The sequence below is a fragment of the Antechinus flavipes genome, chromosome 4 (genome assembly GCF_016432865.1).
Source record: "Antechinus flavipes isolate AdamAnt ecotype Samford, QLD, Australia chromosome 4, AdamAnt_v2, whole genome shotgun sequence".
NCBI classification, from domain to species: Eukaryota; Metazoa; Chordata; class Mammalia; order Dasyuromorphia; family Dasyuridae; genus Antechinus; species Antechinus flavipes.
In genome coordinates this window covers 359012415-359029523 of record NC_067401.1, presented here as the reverse complement: position 1 = coordinate 359029523, position 17109 = coordinate 359012415, and the positions used below count along the sequence as shown (strand labels likewise).

At 35.1% G+C, this 17109-nt stretch overlaps 1 protein-coding gene across 7 annotated transcripts in view; it reads left to right on the top strand.

Moving 5' to 3' along the window:
* LOC127562420 (protein unc-93 homolog A-like) overlaps nt 1-17109 on the top strand; it is a 197786-nt gene that overhangs the window by 166561 nt on the left and 14116 nt on the right. For 5 of the 7 annotated variants that reach the window (XM_051998104.1, XM_051998105.1, XM_051998106.1 and 2 more), the window contains 4 exons: nt 301-482; nt 1319-1548; nt 10118-10243; nt 13480-13691. In XM_051998104.1, coding sequence (XP_051854064.1) covers nt 301-482; nt 1319-1548; nt 10118-10243; nt 13480-13691 — 750 coding nt within the window. The remainder of the gene's footprint in view (nt 1-300; nt 483-1318; nt 1549-10117; nt 10244-13479; nt 13692-17109) is intronic. The other 2 variants (XM_051998110.1, XM_051998111.1) reach the window with 2 other exon arrangements.

Below are 17109 nucleotides of genomic sequence, written 5' to 3'. Positions count from 1 at the left end.
ATTTTTGGTCATGTCCAAAGTGGGATTTTGTTTTGCTGAACTCTATTTAAAATCAAGTTTTTCTTTGCTCAGTTAGAGATGAGTGAGATGATGGGAGGGATAGATTCTATAAATACATGTAAAAACCAATAAATTTATTATTTATTCCAAAAAGAAAAAAAAACATTATTTTTATTTGATTTTTTAAAAAAAAATTTCAGGAAAAATCCTCAAATAACAGAACACTTTTCTTTTGCCCTCCTCTTGAATTTGTATAACTAGCTGTTTTTGTTTGCTTGTTTTTTTTGTTTGTTTTCACAGAGCAGCCTTAATAGGGCAGAAGGACTAGGGGTGGCTACACTTAGTGTTATCTATGCATCCGTGATTGTGTCTTCCATGTTCCTTCCTCCAATTCTCATTAAGAAATTTGGCTGCAAGTGGACCATCACAGCCTCCATGTGCTGCTATATCACTTTCTCTCTGGGAAACTTCTATGCCAGCTGGTATATCTCCTCTTCTAACTCCTTTGAAAAGCCCTGACCTTCAGCCAATTGCATTCTGCTGCTCACTAGGTATAGGGCAGATATATGGAGAGGTCAGCAATGGAGGATGTCAGAAAAGATCAGCTGTCTAAAAGCTTCCTCCTACTCTTAACAGCAACACACAGTATTCCAAGGCTTTTTATCATTTCAGCACCTTCATATTGTTTGAAATGCCTAGTAACCATCTACTGAACTTTTCAGTACTGGAATTCATTGGCACTTAATGCCTTCTCTCCACATGTACCTCAGCTAAAAAGTATGTTGCTTAATCATTTCTTTAAGTGCAATGATGAATGGCTTATCTAACTCAGTTGTGAAAACATTTTTAAAAGCACCTACTGTGTGCCAGGCTTAGTTCTAAGAGCTGGGGACAAGTAAGAAAATGAAAGAAAATGGTGGAAGACAACAATAAAAGGTAAAAGGGGGAAGACAGGAATAGCAGGAGGTACCTGAATAGGGGCATCTTGTTCTGTGGAGGTCAAACCAAGCTGAGCTGCAAAAATTCAGGATGAACCAGAAAGTCCATATTGTGCCTGCTTTAATATTAAGAGAAGCTTGAGAAGAAGTTTAATATTTCCTCTATCTTCCAGCCCTCCAATCAGACAGGAGAGGAGGTTGAAGAAATTGGGAAGGTGCTGAGTATTCAAGGCTGAGTTGACATGATGATGAGATTCCCAATAATCAGTTTATCCTGGGAAGGATATCATGGAAGTTAATACAAGGCAGACCTGAGCTACTTAATTTCTGTCAAAGAAACAAAAAACATTTACATTGACTAATTGATTCTCTTTTTGTAGGTTCACCTTGATCCCCACTGCCATAATCCTAGGTCTAGGAGGAGCCCCACTGTGGTCTTCAGAGTCTACTTACCTTACATTGAGTGGAAATATCTATGCAAAGAAAACAGGAAAACGTGGGAAAGATATTGTCAATCAGTATTTTGGCATCTTCTATCTCATATTTCAGTCCTCTGGTGTATGGGGGAATTTGATTTCATCTCTGGTGTTTCGACAGGAATCTGTCAAAGGTAAATGGACTATGCTGAAATCTGCTCTAAGAGTAGCTGCAACTTCTGTAGAGATGAGCAAGGGAAACATGTTGATTTCATTTTTTAAAAAAATTATTTTATAATTTTAAATGAGGAAATGTCTGTTTTCTCTCTCTTTCCCATTCCATTCCTTCAAATGAAGAAATAACAAAAAGAAAAGTAAAACTCTTGTAACAAATTTACATAGTAAAGCAATGCATATTCTCTCATTGACCATGACTAAACATGCATGGTTTAATCTCAGGTTTGAATCCATCCCCTCTCTATAAGGAGGTGTATAACATGCTTCATCTTCAATCTATATAAGCCTAGTACTGACTTTGATGGATGATTTAGGGACTTTGGGGCCATAGTTCCAATGGCTTTTCAGAATATCTGGAACAATTCAAAGAATCATTAACCATACCTTAGTATGTCTGTTTTTCTGCAGTCCCTCCAACATTTGTCATTTTCTACTTGTGTCATTTTTGCCAATTTGTTGGATATAAAGTAGAAACTCAGAAGTTTTCATTTATCTGATTATTATTGATTTGAGAGTACTTTTAAATTATGCTTGTTGATAGTAGATTTCTTCTTTAAAAAAAAGTACTTGCCCATATCCCTTGAGTATCAGAAAATTGTTAATTGAGTCTGAGGATATTTCTTTTGTTTTTGTTTGTTTTGCAAAACAATTGATATTAAGTGACATGCCAGGGTCACATAGATAGTAAGTACTTTGATTAAGGCTAAAGTTGAATTTAGATTCCCCTGACACTTGGATCAGTGCTCAATCCACTGAACCATTTAGATACTTCTGAAGATATTTTTAAAATTTACTTTTCAATCTATTGTTGAGAGAGCACAATAAAATATAAATTAAATTTGAAAGATTATTTTTTTTTACCTTTCCACAAAATACAAAATACAAAAATAGCTTGACTTTTTTTTCCCCACCTCCATACACAAATGGAATCATTCTGGTTCTCTACTAGATTTAAGGGACACATAGTCATTCTCTTCAAATCAACTATATTTTATTGGATGTATTGAGTACTGGGGACTAGAAACTGCCAATTATCTTAATAATTTGTACAACTGAGTCATTCCATGTCAAAGTTTCTCCTTGCATTCATTCTATTATTGAACTGATCTGTAACTGCCTCTGGGCACACTTAGATATAAAACTGGGTGTATTACAGTTTTTATATCAATTCATCTTTAGTATCTATGCTGAAAATCCAAAACATTCAAACAAAGATAAAAGGAAGGAAATTATTTTTAGTAATCTTATTTTATTTATTTTAGTAATAATTTATATTTATATAATGCTTTACCATTTTAAAATACTTTTCACATAACCTAAAAGAGAGACAGCAGGGCAACTTGTTCTGTTCCTAATCTTTATCAACACTCTAACCTTTCCAAAGGAAAAACTATTTAATGGACAAGTTTCCAATGCTTTACTATTCAATTCAATAACTCTAATATCTATTCTCTATGATTGTTAATAATACTATCACTCTCAATCAGACTCATAACCTCAGTACCATTCATGACTTCTCACTCTCATTCATCCTAATATCAAAATCTTGTCAGTAAATCAACAAGTTTATATTTATGAACTATTTATATGTCAGACACTGTGCTAAGCATTGTAAATATCAAAAATGATAAAAAAAATATATATAGTCCTCCTTTCAAGGATGCTAATGGGAGAGACAACACACAAATATCTGTGTATGTAAGAGATAGTGTAAATGGAAGGGAACCTCCAATGAGAAGGCACTGAGGAGAAAGAAGGAATGGTACAACCCTTCCACAGAAGATGAGATTTAAGTGGAGTTTTGAAAGAAGCCAGGGAAATTAAAAAGAAGATATGGAAAGGGGAGAATTCTAGGGTATTGAGGGGGGAATTTCCAATGCAAATGTACAGTTGGGAGATGGAGTGTCATATTTGAGGAATAGCAGGTGGACCAGTGTAGCTGAATTGTAGAATACATGAAGAAGAGTAACATAGAAAAAAGCTAGAAATGTCATGTAATTATTATTTTCCCCACCTAATGAATAAGGAGATGAAATCTCAGAGAGTTTAAGGGACTTGCTCACAGACTTCCAATTAGCAAGTGACAGAGCTGAAATATGAACTCAAGCCTTCTCTGGCTTGGAGCCTGCGGCTCTTTCCAGAATGTCTACTATCAGTAGGGTTTGAAAGAATTTTAAATTTTCTGCATTTTAAGAAACAGTGACACATTTGTCACTTTACTTTGCTATGACCATATATAATATTGCCAAGTTGGAAGTGTTTTGGAGTAAAAACTCTTTTGTTTTTTCCCTTTGTACATTAATGAGAGTTCTTGGTCATCTGCCAAACAGAATTGGAAAGGAGGAAGCATAAGTTTGTCTTAATGTAATCAAAATATATTTCCTCACTACTGCCTTTCCTCCTTTCATCACCCATAGAAAGCATAGAAGTCAATTTGAAGTTTTCCAGCATATCATTTCATAATCCTGGACCATTAGAAATGGTGACACTTTACAATAATAGCTAAAAGAGAGACTATCCAGAATGATTTTTTTCCTTCTTCTTCTTAATTAATCAGGCAGAAGGTTTCTTCATTTTATGGTGACCTGTCTTAGCACTTTTTATGTAGGTAATAAAATACTTTATATCATTTTGTCTGTAGCAATCACAATAGTAAAACCCAAAGTTAAAGTTCATAGTCTGGATAACATCATTGTGATATTTGCATTTCTTACTGTTAGAAAGGAACTTCTATTTCTAATCAACATTCAAACAGATAAGCATAATTTTCTAAATGATTAAAGAATAGAAATCTGAAATAGATCTGAGAAGTATTATAGTTCCTTTTATTTTCTACATGAAGGAATTGAGGACTAGAGAAGTGAATCATTCAGTAACTTTTGTTGTCATTGTTGTTATTATTTTATCCTTTATTCTTGAAGGGGGCCATGATATCAGGGAAGTGATGCCATGACATGCGAGTGAATTGGAGGCTATGCAAGGTCATCTGTCTCACTTTTTCCTCCAGAGCCATCTGGGTCCAATTGGCCAGTTATAGATCAGGAATGGTCCTGGATCCATTGTGAAACCTTGACCTGTAATGCTAGAGAACTGAGGCAAGATAGAGATTAGAGAGTTTTAATATTTTATTTGGATTTCTGAGAGGGAGAAATTGGGCTGGGGGCATGCTGCCCCCAGGGCTGATGTCCAAAGCATCCAGCAACAAATATGAGTTCTCAATGACACATATACAAGCTCCAAGCTCAGGTACACAAAAGGGTGGATGGAGTCCATACTTTGGTGAGCAGGAATCTCAAGGAAGAGACCATAAATCTGGTTCTGACAGGTTGTGGGGAAGGACCATAAATTCTTACTAACTTAGGAGGAGTTAGGGGCATGCTGCCCCCAGGGCTGATGTCCAAAGCATCCAGCAACAAATGTGAGTTCTCAATGACACATATACAAGCTCCAAGCTCAGGTACACAAAAGGGTGGATGGAGTCCATACTTTGGTGAGCAGGAATCTCAAGGAAGGGACCATAAATCTGGTTCTGACAGGTTGTGGGGAAGGACCATAAATTCTTACTAACTTAGGAGGAGTTAGGAGCCAGGAAGTCTGAACTTCCCCGATCTTGAGTTTATACATTTACAATTTATAACCTTAGAGTAACTAGCCCTGAGTTATATCAGTTCTAATGAAGTGGAGGAGGGTTTGCAACTAAGGAGATTGAGGCAGAACAATTTAGGGAACTGAGGCAGGACCCTTAGGGAAACTGAGGCAGGATCATTTAGGGAAACAGTCAGGACAATAAAAGGGAACTATGGCACAACAGACTTTTTTTAGGCTAAAGTCTACGCAGGTCTCAGTTTTTATTTTATTTTTTAAATTTTAATAGCCTTTTATTTACAGGTTATATGCATGGGTAACTTTACAGCATTGACAATTGCCAAACCTCTTGTTCCAATTTTTCCCCTCCTCCCCCCTCCCCTCTCCCCCAGATGGCAGGGTGACCAGTAGATGTTAAATATATTAAAATATAAATTAGATACACAATAAGTATACATGACCAAACTGTTATTTTGCTGTACAAAAAGAATCGAAGTCTGAAATATTGTACAATTAGCCTGTGAAGGAAATCAAAAATGCAGGTGTGTAAAAATAGAGGGATTGGGAATTCAATGTAATGGTTTTTAGTCATCTCCCAGAGTTCTTTCACTGGGCGTAGCTGGTTCAGTTCATTAATGCTCCATTGGAACGGATTTGGTTCATCTCATTGTTGAAGATGGCCACGTCCATCAGAATTGATCATCATATAGTATTGTTGTTAAAGTATATAATGATCTCCTGGCCCTGCTCGTTTCACTCAGCATCAGTTCATGTAAGTCTCTCCAGGCCTCTCTGAAATCATCCTGCTGGTCATTTCTTACAGAACAATAATATTCCATAATATTCATATACCACAATTTATTCAGCCATTCTCCAATTGATGGTCATCCACTCAGTTTCCAGTTTCTGGCCACTACAAAGAGGGTTGGCAGGTCTCAGTTTGAGTGAAACTATACCCATTCAGTAATTAAGGCTAGGTGGCAACTGAAGCAAAGAATCTCCTCTTTCACCTAGTTAAAAAAAAAAAAATCTAAGTAAGTGAATAAATAAATATGGAAGGGGGAAAACTCTTAGAGTTTCTGGCCAAAGCAGAAATAATTTCTATTTACAATCAATTTGGGTCAATCAGGACCCAAACAATGATCAAATGGGTCTTGATCTGGGACCTCTTAGTGGCCAATCAATGCGAATGAGAGTGGTTGTTGCTGTTGTTTATCCTTCATTCTTTTTTTTTTTTTTTTTAATTTTTATTTAATAATTACTTTATATTGACAGAATCCATGCCAGGGTAATTTTTTTTATAACATTATCCCTTGCACTCGTTTCTGTTCCGATTTTTCCCCTCTCTCCCTCCACCCCCTCCCCTAGATGGCAAGCAGTTTTATATATGTTAGATATGTTGCAGTATATCCTAGATACAATATATGTTTGCAGAACCGAACAGTTCTCTTGTTGCACAGGGAGAATTGGATTCAGAAGGTAAAAATAACCCGGGAAGAAAAACAAAAATGCAGATAGTTCACATTCGTTTCCCAGTGTTCTTTCTTTGGATGTAGCTGCTTCTGTCCATCATTTATCAATTGAAACTCAGTTAGGTCTCTTTGTCAAAGAAATCCACTTCCATCAAAATATGTTCTCATACAATATCGTTGTCGAAGTGTATAATGATCTCCTGGTTCTGCTCATTTCACTTAGCATCAGTTCATGTAAGTCTCGCCAGTCCTCTCTGTATTCATCCTGCTGGTCATTTCTTACAGAACAATAATATTCCATAACATTCATATACCACAATTTACCCAGCCATTCTCCAATTGATGGTCATCCATTCATTTTCCAGTTTCTAGCCACTATAAATAGGGCTGCTACAAACATTTTGGCACATACAGGTCCCTTTCCCTTCTTTAGTATTTCTTTGGGATATAAGCCCAATAGAAACACTGCTGGATCAAAGAGTATGCATAATTTGATAACTTTTTGGGCATAATTCCAGATTGCTCTCCAGAATGGTTGGATTCGTTCACAACTCCACCAAAAATGCATCAGTGTCCCAGTTTTCCCGCATCCCCTCCAACATTCATTATTTTTTCCTGTCATCTTAGCCAATCTAACAGGTGTGTAGTGGTATCTCAGAGTTGTCTTAATTTGCATTTTTCTGATCAATAATGATTTGGAACACTCTTTCATATGAGTGGTAATAGTTTCAATTTCATCCTCTGAAAATTGTCTGTTCATATCCTTTGACCATTTATCAATTGGAGAATGGCTTGATTTCTTATAAATTTGAGTCAGTTCTCTATATATTTTGGAAATGAGGCCTTTATCAGAACCTTTAACTGTGAAGATATTTTCCCAGTTTGTTGCTTCCCTTCTAATCTTGTTTGCATTAGTTTTATTTGTACAAAGGCTTTTTAATTTGATGTAATCAAAATTTTCTATTTTGTGATCAGTAATGGTCTATCTAGTTCATCTTTGGTCACAAATTTCTTTCTCCTCCACAAGACTGAGAGATAAACTATCCTATGTTCCTCTAATTTATTTATAATCTCGTTCTTTATGCCTAGGTCATGGATCCATTTTGATCTTATCTTGGTATATGGTGTTAAGTGTGGGTCCATGCCTAATTTCTGCCATACTAATTTCCAATTATCCCAGCAGTTTTTATCAAATAATGAATTCTTATCCCAGAAGTTAGGATCTTTGGGTTTGTCAAACACTAGATTGCTATAGTTGACTATTCTATCTTGTGAACCTAACCTTTTCCACTGATCCACTAATCTATTTCTTAGCCAATACCAAATGGTTTTGGTGACTGATGCTTTATAATATAATTTTAGATCAGGTACAGCTAGGCCACCTTCATTTGATTTTTTTTTCATTAATTCCCTTGAGATTCTCAACTTTTTATTGTTCCATATGAATTTTGTTGTTATTTTTTCTAGATCATTAAAATATTTTCTTGGAAGTCTGATTGGTATAGCACTAAATAAATAGATTAGTTTAGGAAGTATTGTCATCTTTATTATGTTCGCTCGGCCGATCCAAGAGCACTTAATATTTTTCCAATTATTTAAGTCTGACTTTATTTTTGTGGAGACTTTTTATAATTTCGCTCATATAATTCCTGACTTTCCTTTGGTAGATAGATTCCCAAATATTTTATGGTATCAACAGTTATTCTGAATGGAATTTCTCTTTGTATTTCTTGCTGTTGGGTTTTGTTAGTGATGTATAAAAATGCTGAGGATTTATGGGGGTTTATTTTGTAGCCAGCTACTTTGCTAAAATTATGAATTATTTCTAATAGCTTTTTAGTAGAGTCTCTGGGGTTCTCTAGGTATACCATCATATCATCTGCAAAGAGTGATAGTTTGGTTTCCTCATTGCCTACTCTAATTCCTTTAATATCTTTCTCGACTCTTATTGCCGAGGCTAGTGTTTCTAATACAATATTAAATAATAATGGTGATAGTGGGCAACCTTGCTTCACTCCAAGCCCAATGACTAGTAAAGACTTATATGATTTGAGAAAAACATAGTATTCAGTAAAAATATTATGATAGACATTCTAGACATCTGGGACATAAAATTCTGTTTAAAGTGCCAAATTTTAGGAAGGCTATTAATCCGGAGAATGTGTTCAGAAGAGGACAAAAGAGAATGGAAAATTGGAAGGATAGCATTAACTATCTTCAACTTTTTGAGTGGTTGTCAATAGGAGAATTAGATTTGTTCTGATTAGAGAGGGAAGAATTGGGAAGAATGGATAGGAGATGACTAATATCAAATTTACACAATTAGAGGTATTCAAAGGCTTAGTAATAAAATGATGAGTATGTAGCGGGGCATTAATATGGGAAGGTTGTGAACCAACATTTTCAGGGTATGGGCCTTATTTAGCTGACCTTACTAGGATGTAGTGTAAAGGGAGCCCCCACCCCCCCAAAAAAAGCCTAATCCCTAGCCTTTTTGAATAAAAAAAAAAGCCAAAAGAATTATCTTAATAGGATAAAAAAATAGGAGTACAAATTGCCCCCTTATTTCTAGGACAATAGGATTCGAACCTATACCAAAGAACTCAAAACCCCTTCTGGCTTTTAAATTGTTATAGAAAAATTTTAGTTTGAATCACTTAATAAAATAAATTTTTGAACCTTTTGAAGGTGATTATAGATTTAAAGCCAGAAAAGATCCTACAAGGTTTCCCCCTCCCCGCTTTTTTTTTAGATGAAGAACTGGGCCCCAGAGAATTCAAATAAATTTCTTGACATTACAAAGATAGGAAATTCTATAGCCAGGATTCAACTCTGACTCTAAATCTAGTGCTTTTGACTATATTCTATTCCCAATTCTAGATTACCCAATAGACACATTAAATAGGTGCCTAGAAACCTCCAAGTCAAACAGAAAATAGAAATCATATATTTACTTTAGAATGTCTTGCTACATGGTACCATTAAAAAAAAAAATCGTTCACATGTGTTCCCATCCATCTTGACAAACTATGACCTTGGGCCCTTGTGTTCTAAGTCTTGAGACAGTAGAGAAGCTGTGCATGAAGGATAAACTCCAGAGGGTTTTGTGGGGAAGTTCTCTAAAAAAAAGCTAAGATGGTCTTCATTGATTGAGTCATATTTATATATGAAGCAATTCAAATGATGAGGGAATTTCTCAGTACCTGAGTTTCCAGTTGGTTAGCATAGTCTTTGAGGAACTAGGGTCATCTCCAAATCATAACAAAGCATCAGAGGAGAATTCCATTGATAACTAATGATTGTTCTTTAAATACAAATTATGTAAGATGATTTTAGAAATTTGGTGTGAAGGAGTCAAACAGGATCATAATCTATCACTGCTAGATTCCAGGGATTTATTCCTCTTTTATTATTTGAAACCAGCGGGACAGTACTTGATACTTAATGTGTTTTTTCCCTTATTTTACAGGAGAAATCACAAAAGAACAATTGACGTATTGTGGAGCAAATGATTGTTTTTCAGCCAACATAACTACAAACAGCACTAAGCGTCCAGCAGATGAGTTAATCTATACTCTGCTGAGCATCTATACTGGTATGTGCCTAAATTAAATGCCAATCAGTTAACAATGAAAAGTAAATTATGAGCATTTGAAATTCTCTTCCTTTTTCTTGTATTTACTTAGGAAAGTCCCCCTATCCCCAACATTATATAAATTTTTTCCTAGAAGAGATCTGATATGTTGTATGGGGCTGGTTTGCTTTGGTAGATCTTTCTCAAGTAAAGTTAGAGATATCAGAGTTACTTCTATCCCAGTATATTGTCAAAATTAAGTTTGATAATATTTTGACATCCTATTAAGCAATTTTGAAACTAAAAATCCTAATAATGTGATGGAACCAATGGAAAATAATTTTATGCAATAGTTGGAGATAAGACAATTCTCTCTCAATAGTGTTTATATAAAGAGAAACAGCTTATGTAATTGATTTAGAAAAGTAGACAGAAATCTTTGGGACAGAATTGTGTAAATGACTCAGAGATATGGACTAAAAGAAATCCTTTCATACCACAACTAGCAAAATGTATCTTTGTATTATAAAGATGAGAAATCAGTGAAATGATAGTAAGCATAATCTCTTGAGATTTCTAAATAGTCCTCAATAAGATTCCATTCTAATGGTTAGCATCATTGAATATTCAGATATTTGGAAGGAGAAGGAAGTAGAGGTAGGTAGTAAAAATAAATTTGATCATGAAAAACTCACTCACTGACTCAGCCATAAGAAACAAAGAATAGAGAATTGTTCCAAATGAAATAGTGCTTTAAAATGTGGATCCTTAGAGATCAATGCTGAGACTGGTAAAATTGAATTTCATGAATGTTGTAAAAGAATTCATAATCAGTGAAATCTAGTTTTTAGCTATCTGAAAACCTCCCTGCCTTGACATTTCCAAGTTGTAAAATGTAAAACCTATTTGGACAAATGAGAAGAAAGATATATACATAGATACATACATACATATATATTATATGCATGTATCTATTATATAATGTTTATATATTGTATATTATATGTATATATAATGTATATTTGTGTATATAATATATATATGTACATAATATATATATGCATGAATGAACCTCATTATCAGTGTGGCAGTGGTATACTGCCAAGGTAAGTGAATTCATCCACAACAGCTCCACTTATGGATTATGTGGTACAATGATGGAAGATCTGTATTTCCCTGATATTAATTGTTAGGCCAAAATTAGCATAATTGATCCATACTTTGTTGCATCTCAGTTTCAGAGGCTGCATTGAGTGCACAATTATCTGGAAACAAAAAAATTATGCACCAATATTCTTTCCACTTTAATTTTAACTCGTAGCCTTTTCAAGTTGAAGAATTTACCATCAGTTCAGTAGCTGTCTTTGATGCTATGTTTATCCTCATTGAAGAAATTTGACAACATGGCTGAAAACATTATGATAAAAAGCATGGGAGAAAGCACAAAATCTTGTTTCACTCCATTGGTGACTGGGAAAGTTTGAGAGCTTTGTCCATTGTCCAGAATGCAGAGAAGCATGCTATCATAAAACTGACGTACAAGACCGATGAACTTTTCTGGGTGACTAATTTCTGACACAATTTTCCATAAGTCTTCACAACTAACCATATTAAAGGCCTTGGTCAGACTTACAAATATTGTGTTCAGACCTGTTTTGCTCCTTGCATTTCTTCTAAGAGTTGTAGGGCAGCAAACACCATATCAACTGTTCCTCAGGATCTTCCGAAATCTTCCTGACTCTAAGGTAGATGACCTTCTTCCAGGTATAGGATCAGCCTTTTAAAAAGATCTTGTGTTTGAGAGGCTCTGAAGGGAAATGTGGGAGAGGAAAAGTGTTAGATTTACTACCAAATTGATGATCTATTAGAACCATTGTGCTGATCTCATTGTTGTATACCAGGCTACCAGCACCATGCCAGGAAACTAAATTGATTCTATTTGAATTGTCTTAAAAAGACTGAAAATCACCTGGCAGGATAAGATACCAGATACTGAAGTTATTTTTTGAGTTAAACTGCTAAACATTGAAATTCTACGGCAGAGAGCACAACTCTGTTGGATTGGCCACACTGTTCAAATAGCAAATATATACTTGCCAAAAAAGACTATTTTATGAAGAACTCACACAGGGCAAGCACTCACAAGGTGGTCAGAAAAAGTGATACAAAGGACACTTGTATACAAGGTCTCTCTCAAGAATTTTAGAATTGATGGCACAATGTGGGAGACCCTGGCACAGGACTGCCCACCATGGTATGCCCTCATCAGAGAAGGCATTTGACAACATCACTGAAAACATTGTGCTAAAAAGCATGGGAACAAGCACACAGCCTTGTTTCACTCCATTGGTGACTTGGAAAGCCATGAACGCTTTGTCCATTGTCCAGAATGCAGAGAAGCATGCCATCCTAAAATAGACACAATACTGATGAACTTTTCTGGGTGACTAGATTTTGACATAACTTTACATTAGCCCTCACAAATGACCATGTTAAAGGTCTTGATCAAACACAGTATTGTGTTCAGACCTCTGTTCTGCTCTTACTGGCTCTACGGTAGATGACCTTCTTCCAGGAGACCTTCCAAAAGGATCAGCCTTTTTAGAAGTACTTGTGCTTGGGGGATTTGCTCTATGAGAAAGGCAAAATTAAAATAGTTCAGAAGAAATGTGAGATGTGCAAAATTAGAGAAACCACCTCAAATGTTTATCGGGTCTATTTGTGGATGACCTGTGGAAGAGCAGTCTGAGCTCCTATTAGTCAGACACACTTAACACAGTGATATCGTTTTAGTCCTTTTTCAAGAATGGAGGATACCAATAATCATTTTATACATACACACACACACACACACACACACACACACACACACAGTGAAAAAAGTAAAAAGAGTGAATATGTTTCAATATGATTCAGTATAAAGTAAAGAAAAATAATCTGATCTATATTAGAGAGGGAAGAATCCAATTTCTCCCTCAAACATAAACTGCTTCTACAACTTCCCCAATGAGTTCACATCCAGCCTACAATTTGAAGACCTCTTGTAATAATAAAGAATTCATTGGAAATTGCCTGGCCCAGAGTTTGTTCAGGTAAGTCCCTTTGTGTTATTAGCTGCTTCATGTATCTCTAGGTAGTTCATTTTGCTATCGAACTCTAGAAAGAGTTCAATTGTTCCAAAATCATGGGTCCAATATTCTGTGACAGCCTAAAAGTTTGAATCACTTGTCACATAAGATTCCTTTTTGTCTTCATAGGGAGTGGTATTTTGGCAGTATTGCTGGTAGCTATATTTCTTGATCCAATTCCAAATGATTCAGAAGAAAATGAAGAAGAAAGAAACACATCTATTGCAAGTGGTTTTCTGTCAACTTTCCGGCATCTTAGAGATAAGAGGCAATGTCTCCTCATTCCTCTGACAATGTATAGTGGATTTCAGCAAGCATTCCTTGCTGGTGACTATACAAAGGTATGGGAAAAAATGAAAATCATTATTAGTATGTAAAAGTAATGGTGATATTGTGTTTGATATTTCTACCAATGATAGAAGGAGATTCTGCTGAGACAGGAAGAACACAAGGCTTATTGTGAATCCTTAAAGTGTTTCCCTCTAATAATTAATATAAAATGAGGAATCAAGCCAAGATATAGAAATTTACCAAGGGGATTTTACAGTGACATGGAGAATTTACAATGCACTGTCCAAAGTGGAAGAGGGATTTATTATAAATTGTTAGGGACATCACATGCTTTTGTTTATTTATATCCTTACTGCATCAAGATTTGAATTATTTTCAAGCCTTTCACTCATGAAAAGCACAATTTCCTTAAAGCTTTTGACCTAACCCTACAGGAAAAGGAGCCTACTAGACTATGATAGGCATTTGGATAGAAGACCCACAGATTTGATCTATCAGTATATGTAGCTTGATCAGACACCATACATAAATAATGAAATGCATCCAGAATTGAATAGGAAGAGGAAAAAAGCCTGGGTTTCTTTGGGGAAGTTAAGTTTTTAATGATCTTGAAGAAATTCTTGAGAAAAAGTTCCATTTCATTAATAACAATAGCTCCGATAATATACAATACCTTAAGGTTTGCAAAGCATTTTGCAAATATTTTCTCATTTGATCCCCATCTGTGAAGCAGGTACTGTTATTCTCCCATTTTACAGATGAGGAAAATGATACAGAAAAAGAGTTCAAGTTCAAAAGTTCAAGACTTAGGATCATACAAGTACTAAGTCTCTGAGACTGGATTTGAACTCAAGTCTTCCTGATTCCAGAGCCAGCTCCTTTACCATTTAGTTTGCAATATTCTTCTTATGGTGCCGTATGGCTATAAGTGATATAATACTATTACATATCTTCCTATCTCCCAACCTCTCTCCTGGAATTTTGGTCAATTATCATTTTATGTATTTATGAGAGAGCATATAAAGACTTGGCCTGTTGAGAGAAATAGGGAAGTAATAGTTGTACTCTATTTTGCCCTGGTCAATTCAATCCAATTAGCATTTATTAAGTACCTATTATGTGCTTGGTACTAGAGATATAAAAGTAAGAATGAAATTGCCCCTGTCCTAAAGAAGCTTGCACAATAATACTGTGAGAAAACACAACATGTATAGAAATAATCATATACAGAATAAATTCAAAGTACTTTTGTTAGATGGGGATGAAGAAAGCACTAGTAAGTGAGGATATCAAGAAAAAGTCTTCTCTGGGAAGGGGTCTCTGAATTATGCTTTCTGTGAAAGATGCTAGGAACTTTATAAAATTGAGGTAAGAGAGGCTTTATAAACATATGTAAAGGTATAGTGTTGGAAACTGAAATTTCATATAATTAAGAGTGCTAAATAAGCTGGTTTGGCAGAAATAAAGATCACATTCCCATGTAAGGAAAATTAATGTGTGATACATCTGGAAAGACAGATTAAAGACAGATTCTGACAACCTTTAAATAATAGAGGAATTTGCATTTATATTTAAAGGTAGTAAGGAATCACTAAAGCTTTTTGAGAAGGAGAATGATGTAATTAAAACTGAGAATATCATTTTGGCTGCCTTGTGGAGGATGGATTAGAGAGTATAGTAACCTAAGGTAGGGAGACCAATTAAGAGGCCATTATCATAGTACACAGACTAGGTTGGTGGGTTTATGACTGAAGAGAAGGAGATAGATGCAATAATTTTTTGTTTTTGTTTTTGTGTTTTTATGGAGTAGAATTAACAATACATGGAAATTGATTGGACAGGTGGAAAGAGGAAGAATGAAGAGTCAAGTTTAACTCTGAAATTATGGATTTGAATGATTAGAAAAATGGTGATACCCTTGAAAGAAATAGATAATTAGCAAAAGGTACTATTTGGTGGGGCAGAAGATAAGGATTTTTATTTTGAACATAACTTTAACAATAATACATTCAATAAATAATTTCAAGCACTTATTATATGCCAGACTCTATGCTAAGTGCTTTACAGAGAGAAGAAAGCCTCGTACAGGAATCCCATATTATTCTCATGCCAAGATGGAGTGGGGGAAGTGATGAAGGGAGAATAATTTAGCTTTGGAGAGTGAGAAGGAATAGTCACACAAATAAGAGAAACAGGAAGAAAAAATGTTAAGAGTGAGAAGAATGGGAAATAAGAAAAGCCTTTTGGACTTAGCCATTAGAAAATTATTGATAACTTTATAGAGAAGTTTGTTTATTGATGAGGTAAGATGTCATATTACAAGAGATAGAAGTATGTAGCAAATAAAGAAGTAAAGATAGTGAGTATAGACAGCTTTTTGTTAGGAATTTAGTAGTAAAAGAAGAAAAATATGGGAAAATAGCTTGGGTGAATGGCAGAAATTAGTGGAAAAAAATTGAAAATGGAGGAAATTTTTCTATGTATTTTTGACATTAGGGAAAGGATATAGGGGAAAGATGAAGGCTTTGGATTAGAAAGAGAGAGAATAAAGGGACAAGCTCATAAAAGATATGAGAAGGATTGGGATCCAAGGGCACAGGCAAGAGAGGTTGACTGCAGTAAAGTAGGTCACCTCTTTCACTGATAATGGAACAAAGAAGAGGTTGGGAGAAAATGTCAAGGGAATTTGAAGGGCAGAAGTGGAGGAAAGAGAGAACTACTGATGAATGGACTCTATTTTCTTAGTCAATATGAGGTAAGATTCTTTGCTAAGCTGTGTAGAGAGAAGAGAAGGGAATAGGTAACTTGAGAAAAAAAGACATTTGGAAGATATATGATGGGGAATTCAGTAGGCAGTCAATGAAGGAAATGGAAAGGTTTTGCTGTGAAGAAGTGGGCATTCCTACTAAGACTACATATGTTTAGTTCTAGGTAAACACATTTAGGAAATAACATTGATAGATTAGAAAGTGTTCAGAAAGAAACCATCATAGAGAAGAGCCTTGAGCTAATCTCTTAGGAGAGTCAGTGAGTTCATATGATATAGAGATTAATTGAAAGAATTCAGTATAGTTAAATTAGAGGGGCTGGATAGTTTATTCAAGTATACTTAAGCTTGTATCTTGGGAGAAAGATTTAGTTGTGTTTGCCCTCGAAGGGCAAAGCTACAATCAGTGAATTAAAGGAGCAGAGAGACAAATTTATGTTTCATGTAAGCATATGAGAGCTATCTGAAAGTATAATAGACTGTCTCAGGAGTTCTCTTTCTGAAGGTCATCAATTATCTTTCGGATTAAGTTTGGACTTTTAACTTGAATTATGTGATTTTGAGACCATCTATATGGTTTAGACAGTACAGATATTACTATTCCTACTATCTTATTTTCAGATTGGCTAAATGACTGGTCCACATAATGAATAAATGTACAAATAGGATGTATACCAAGGGATTTCCTGATTTCAAATCTG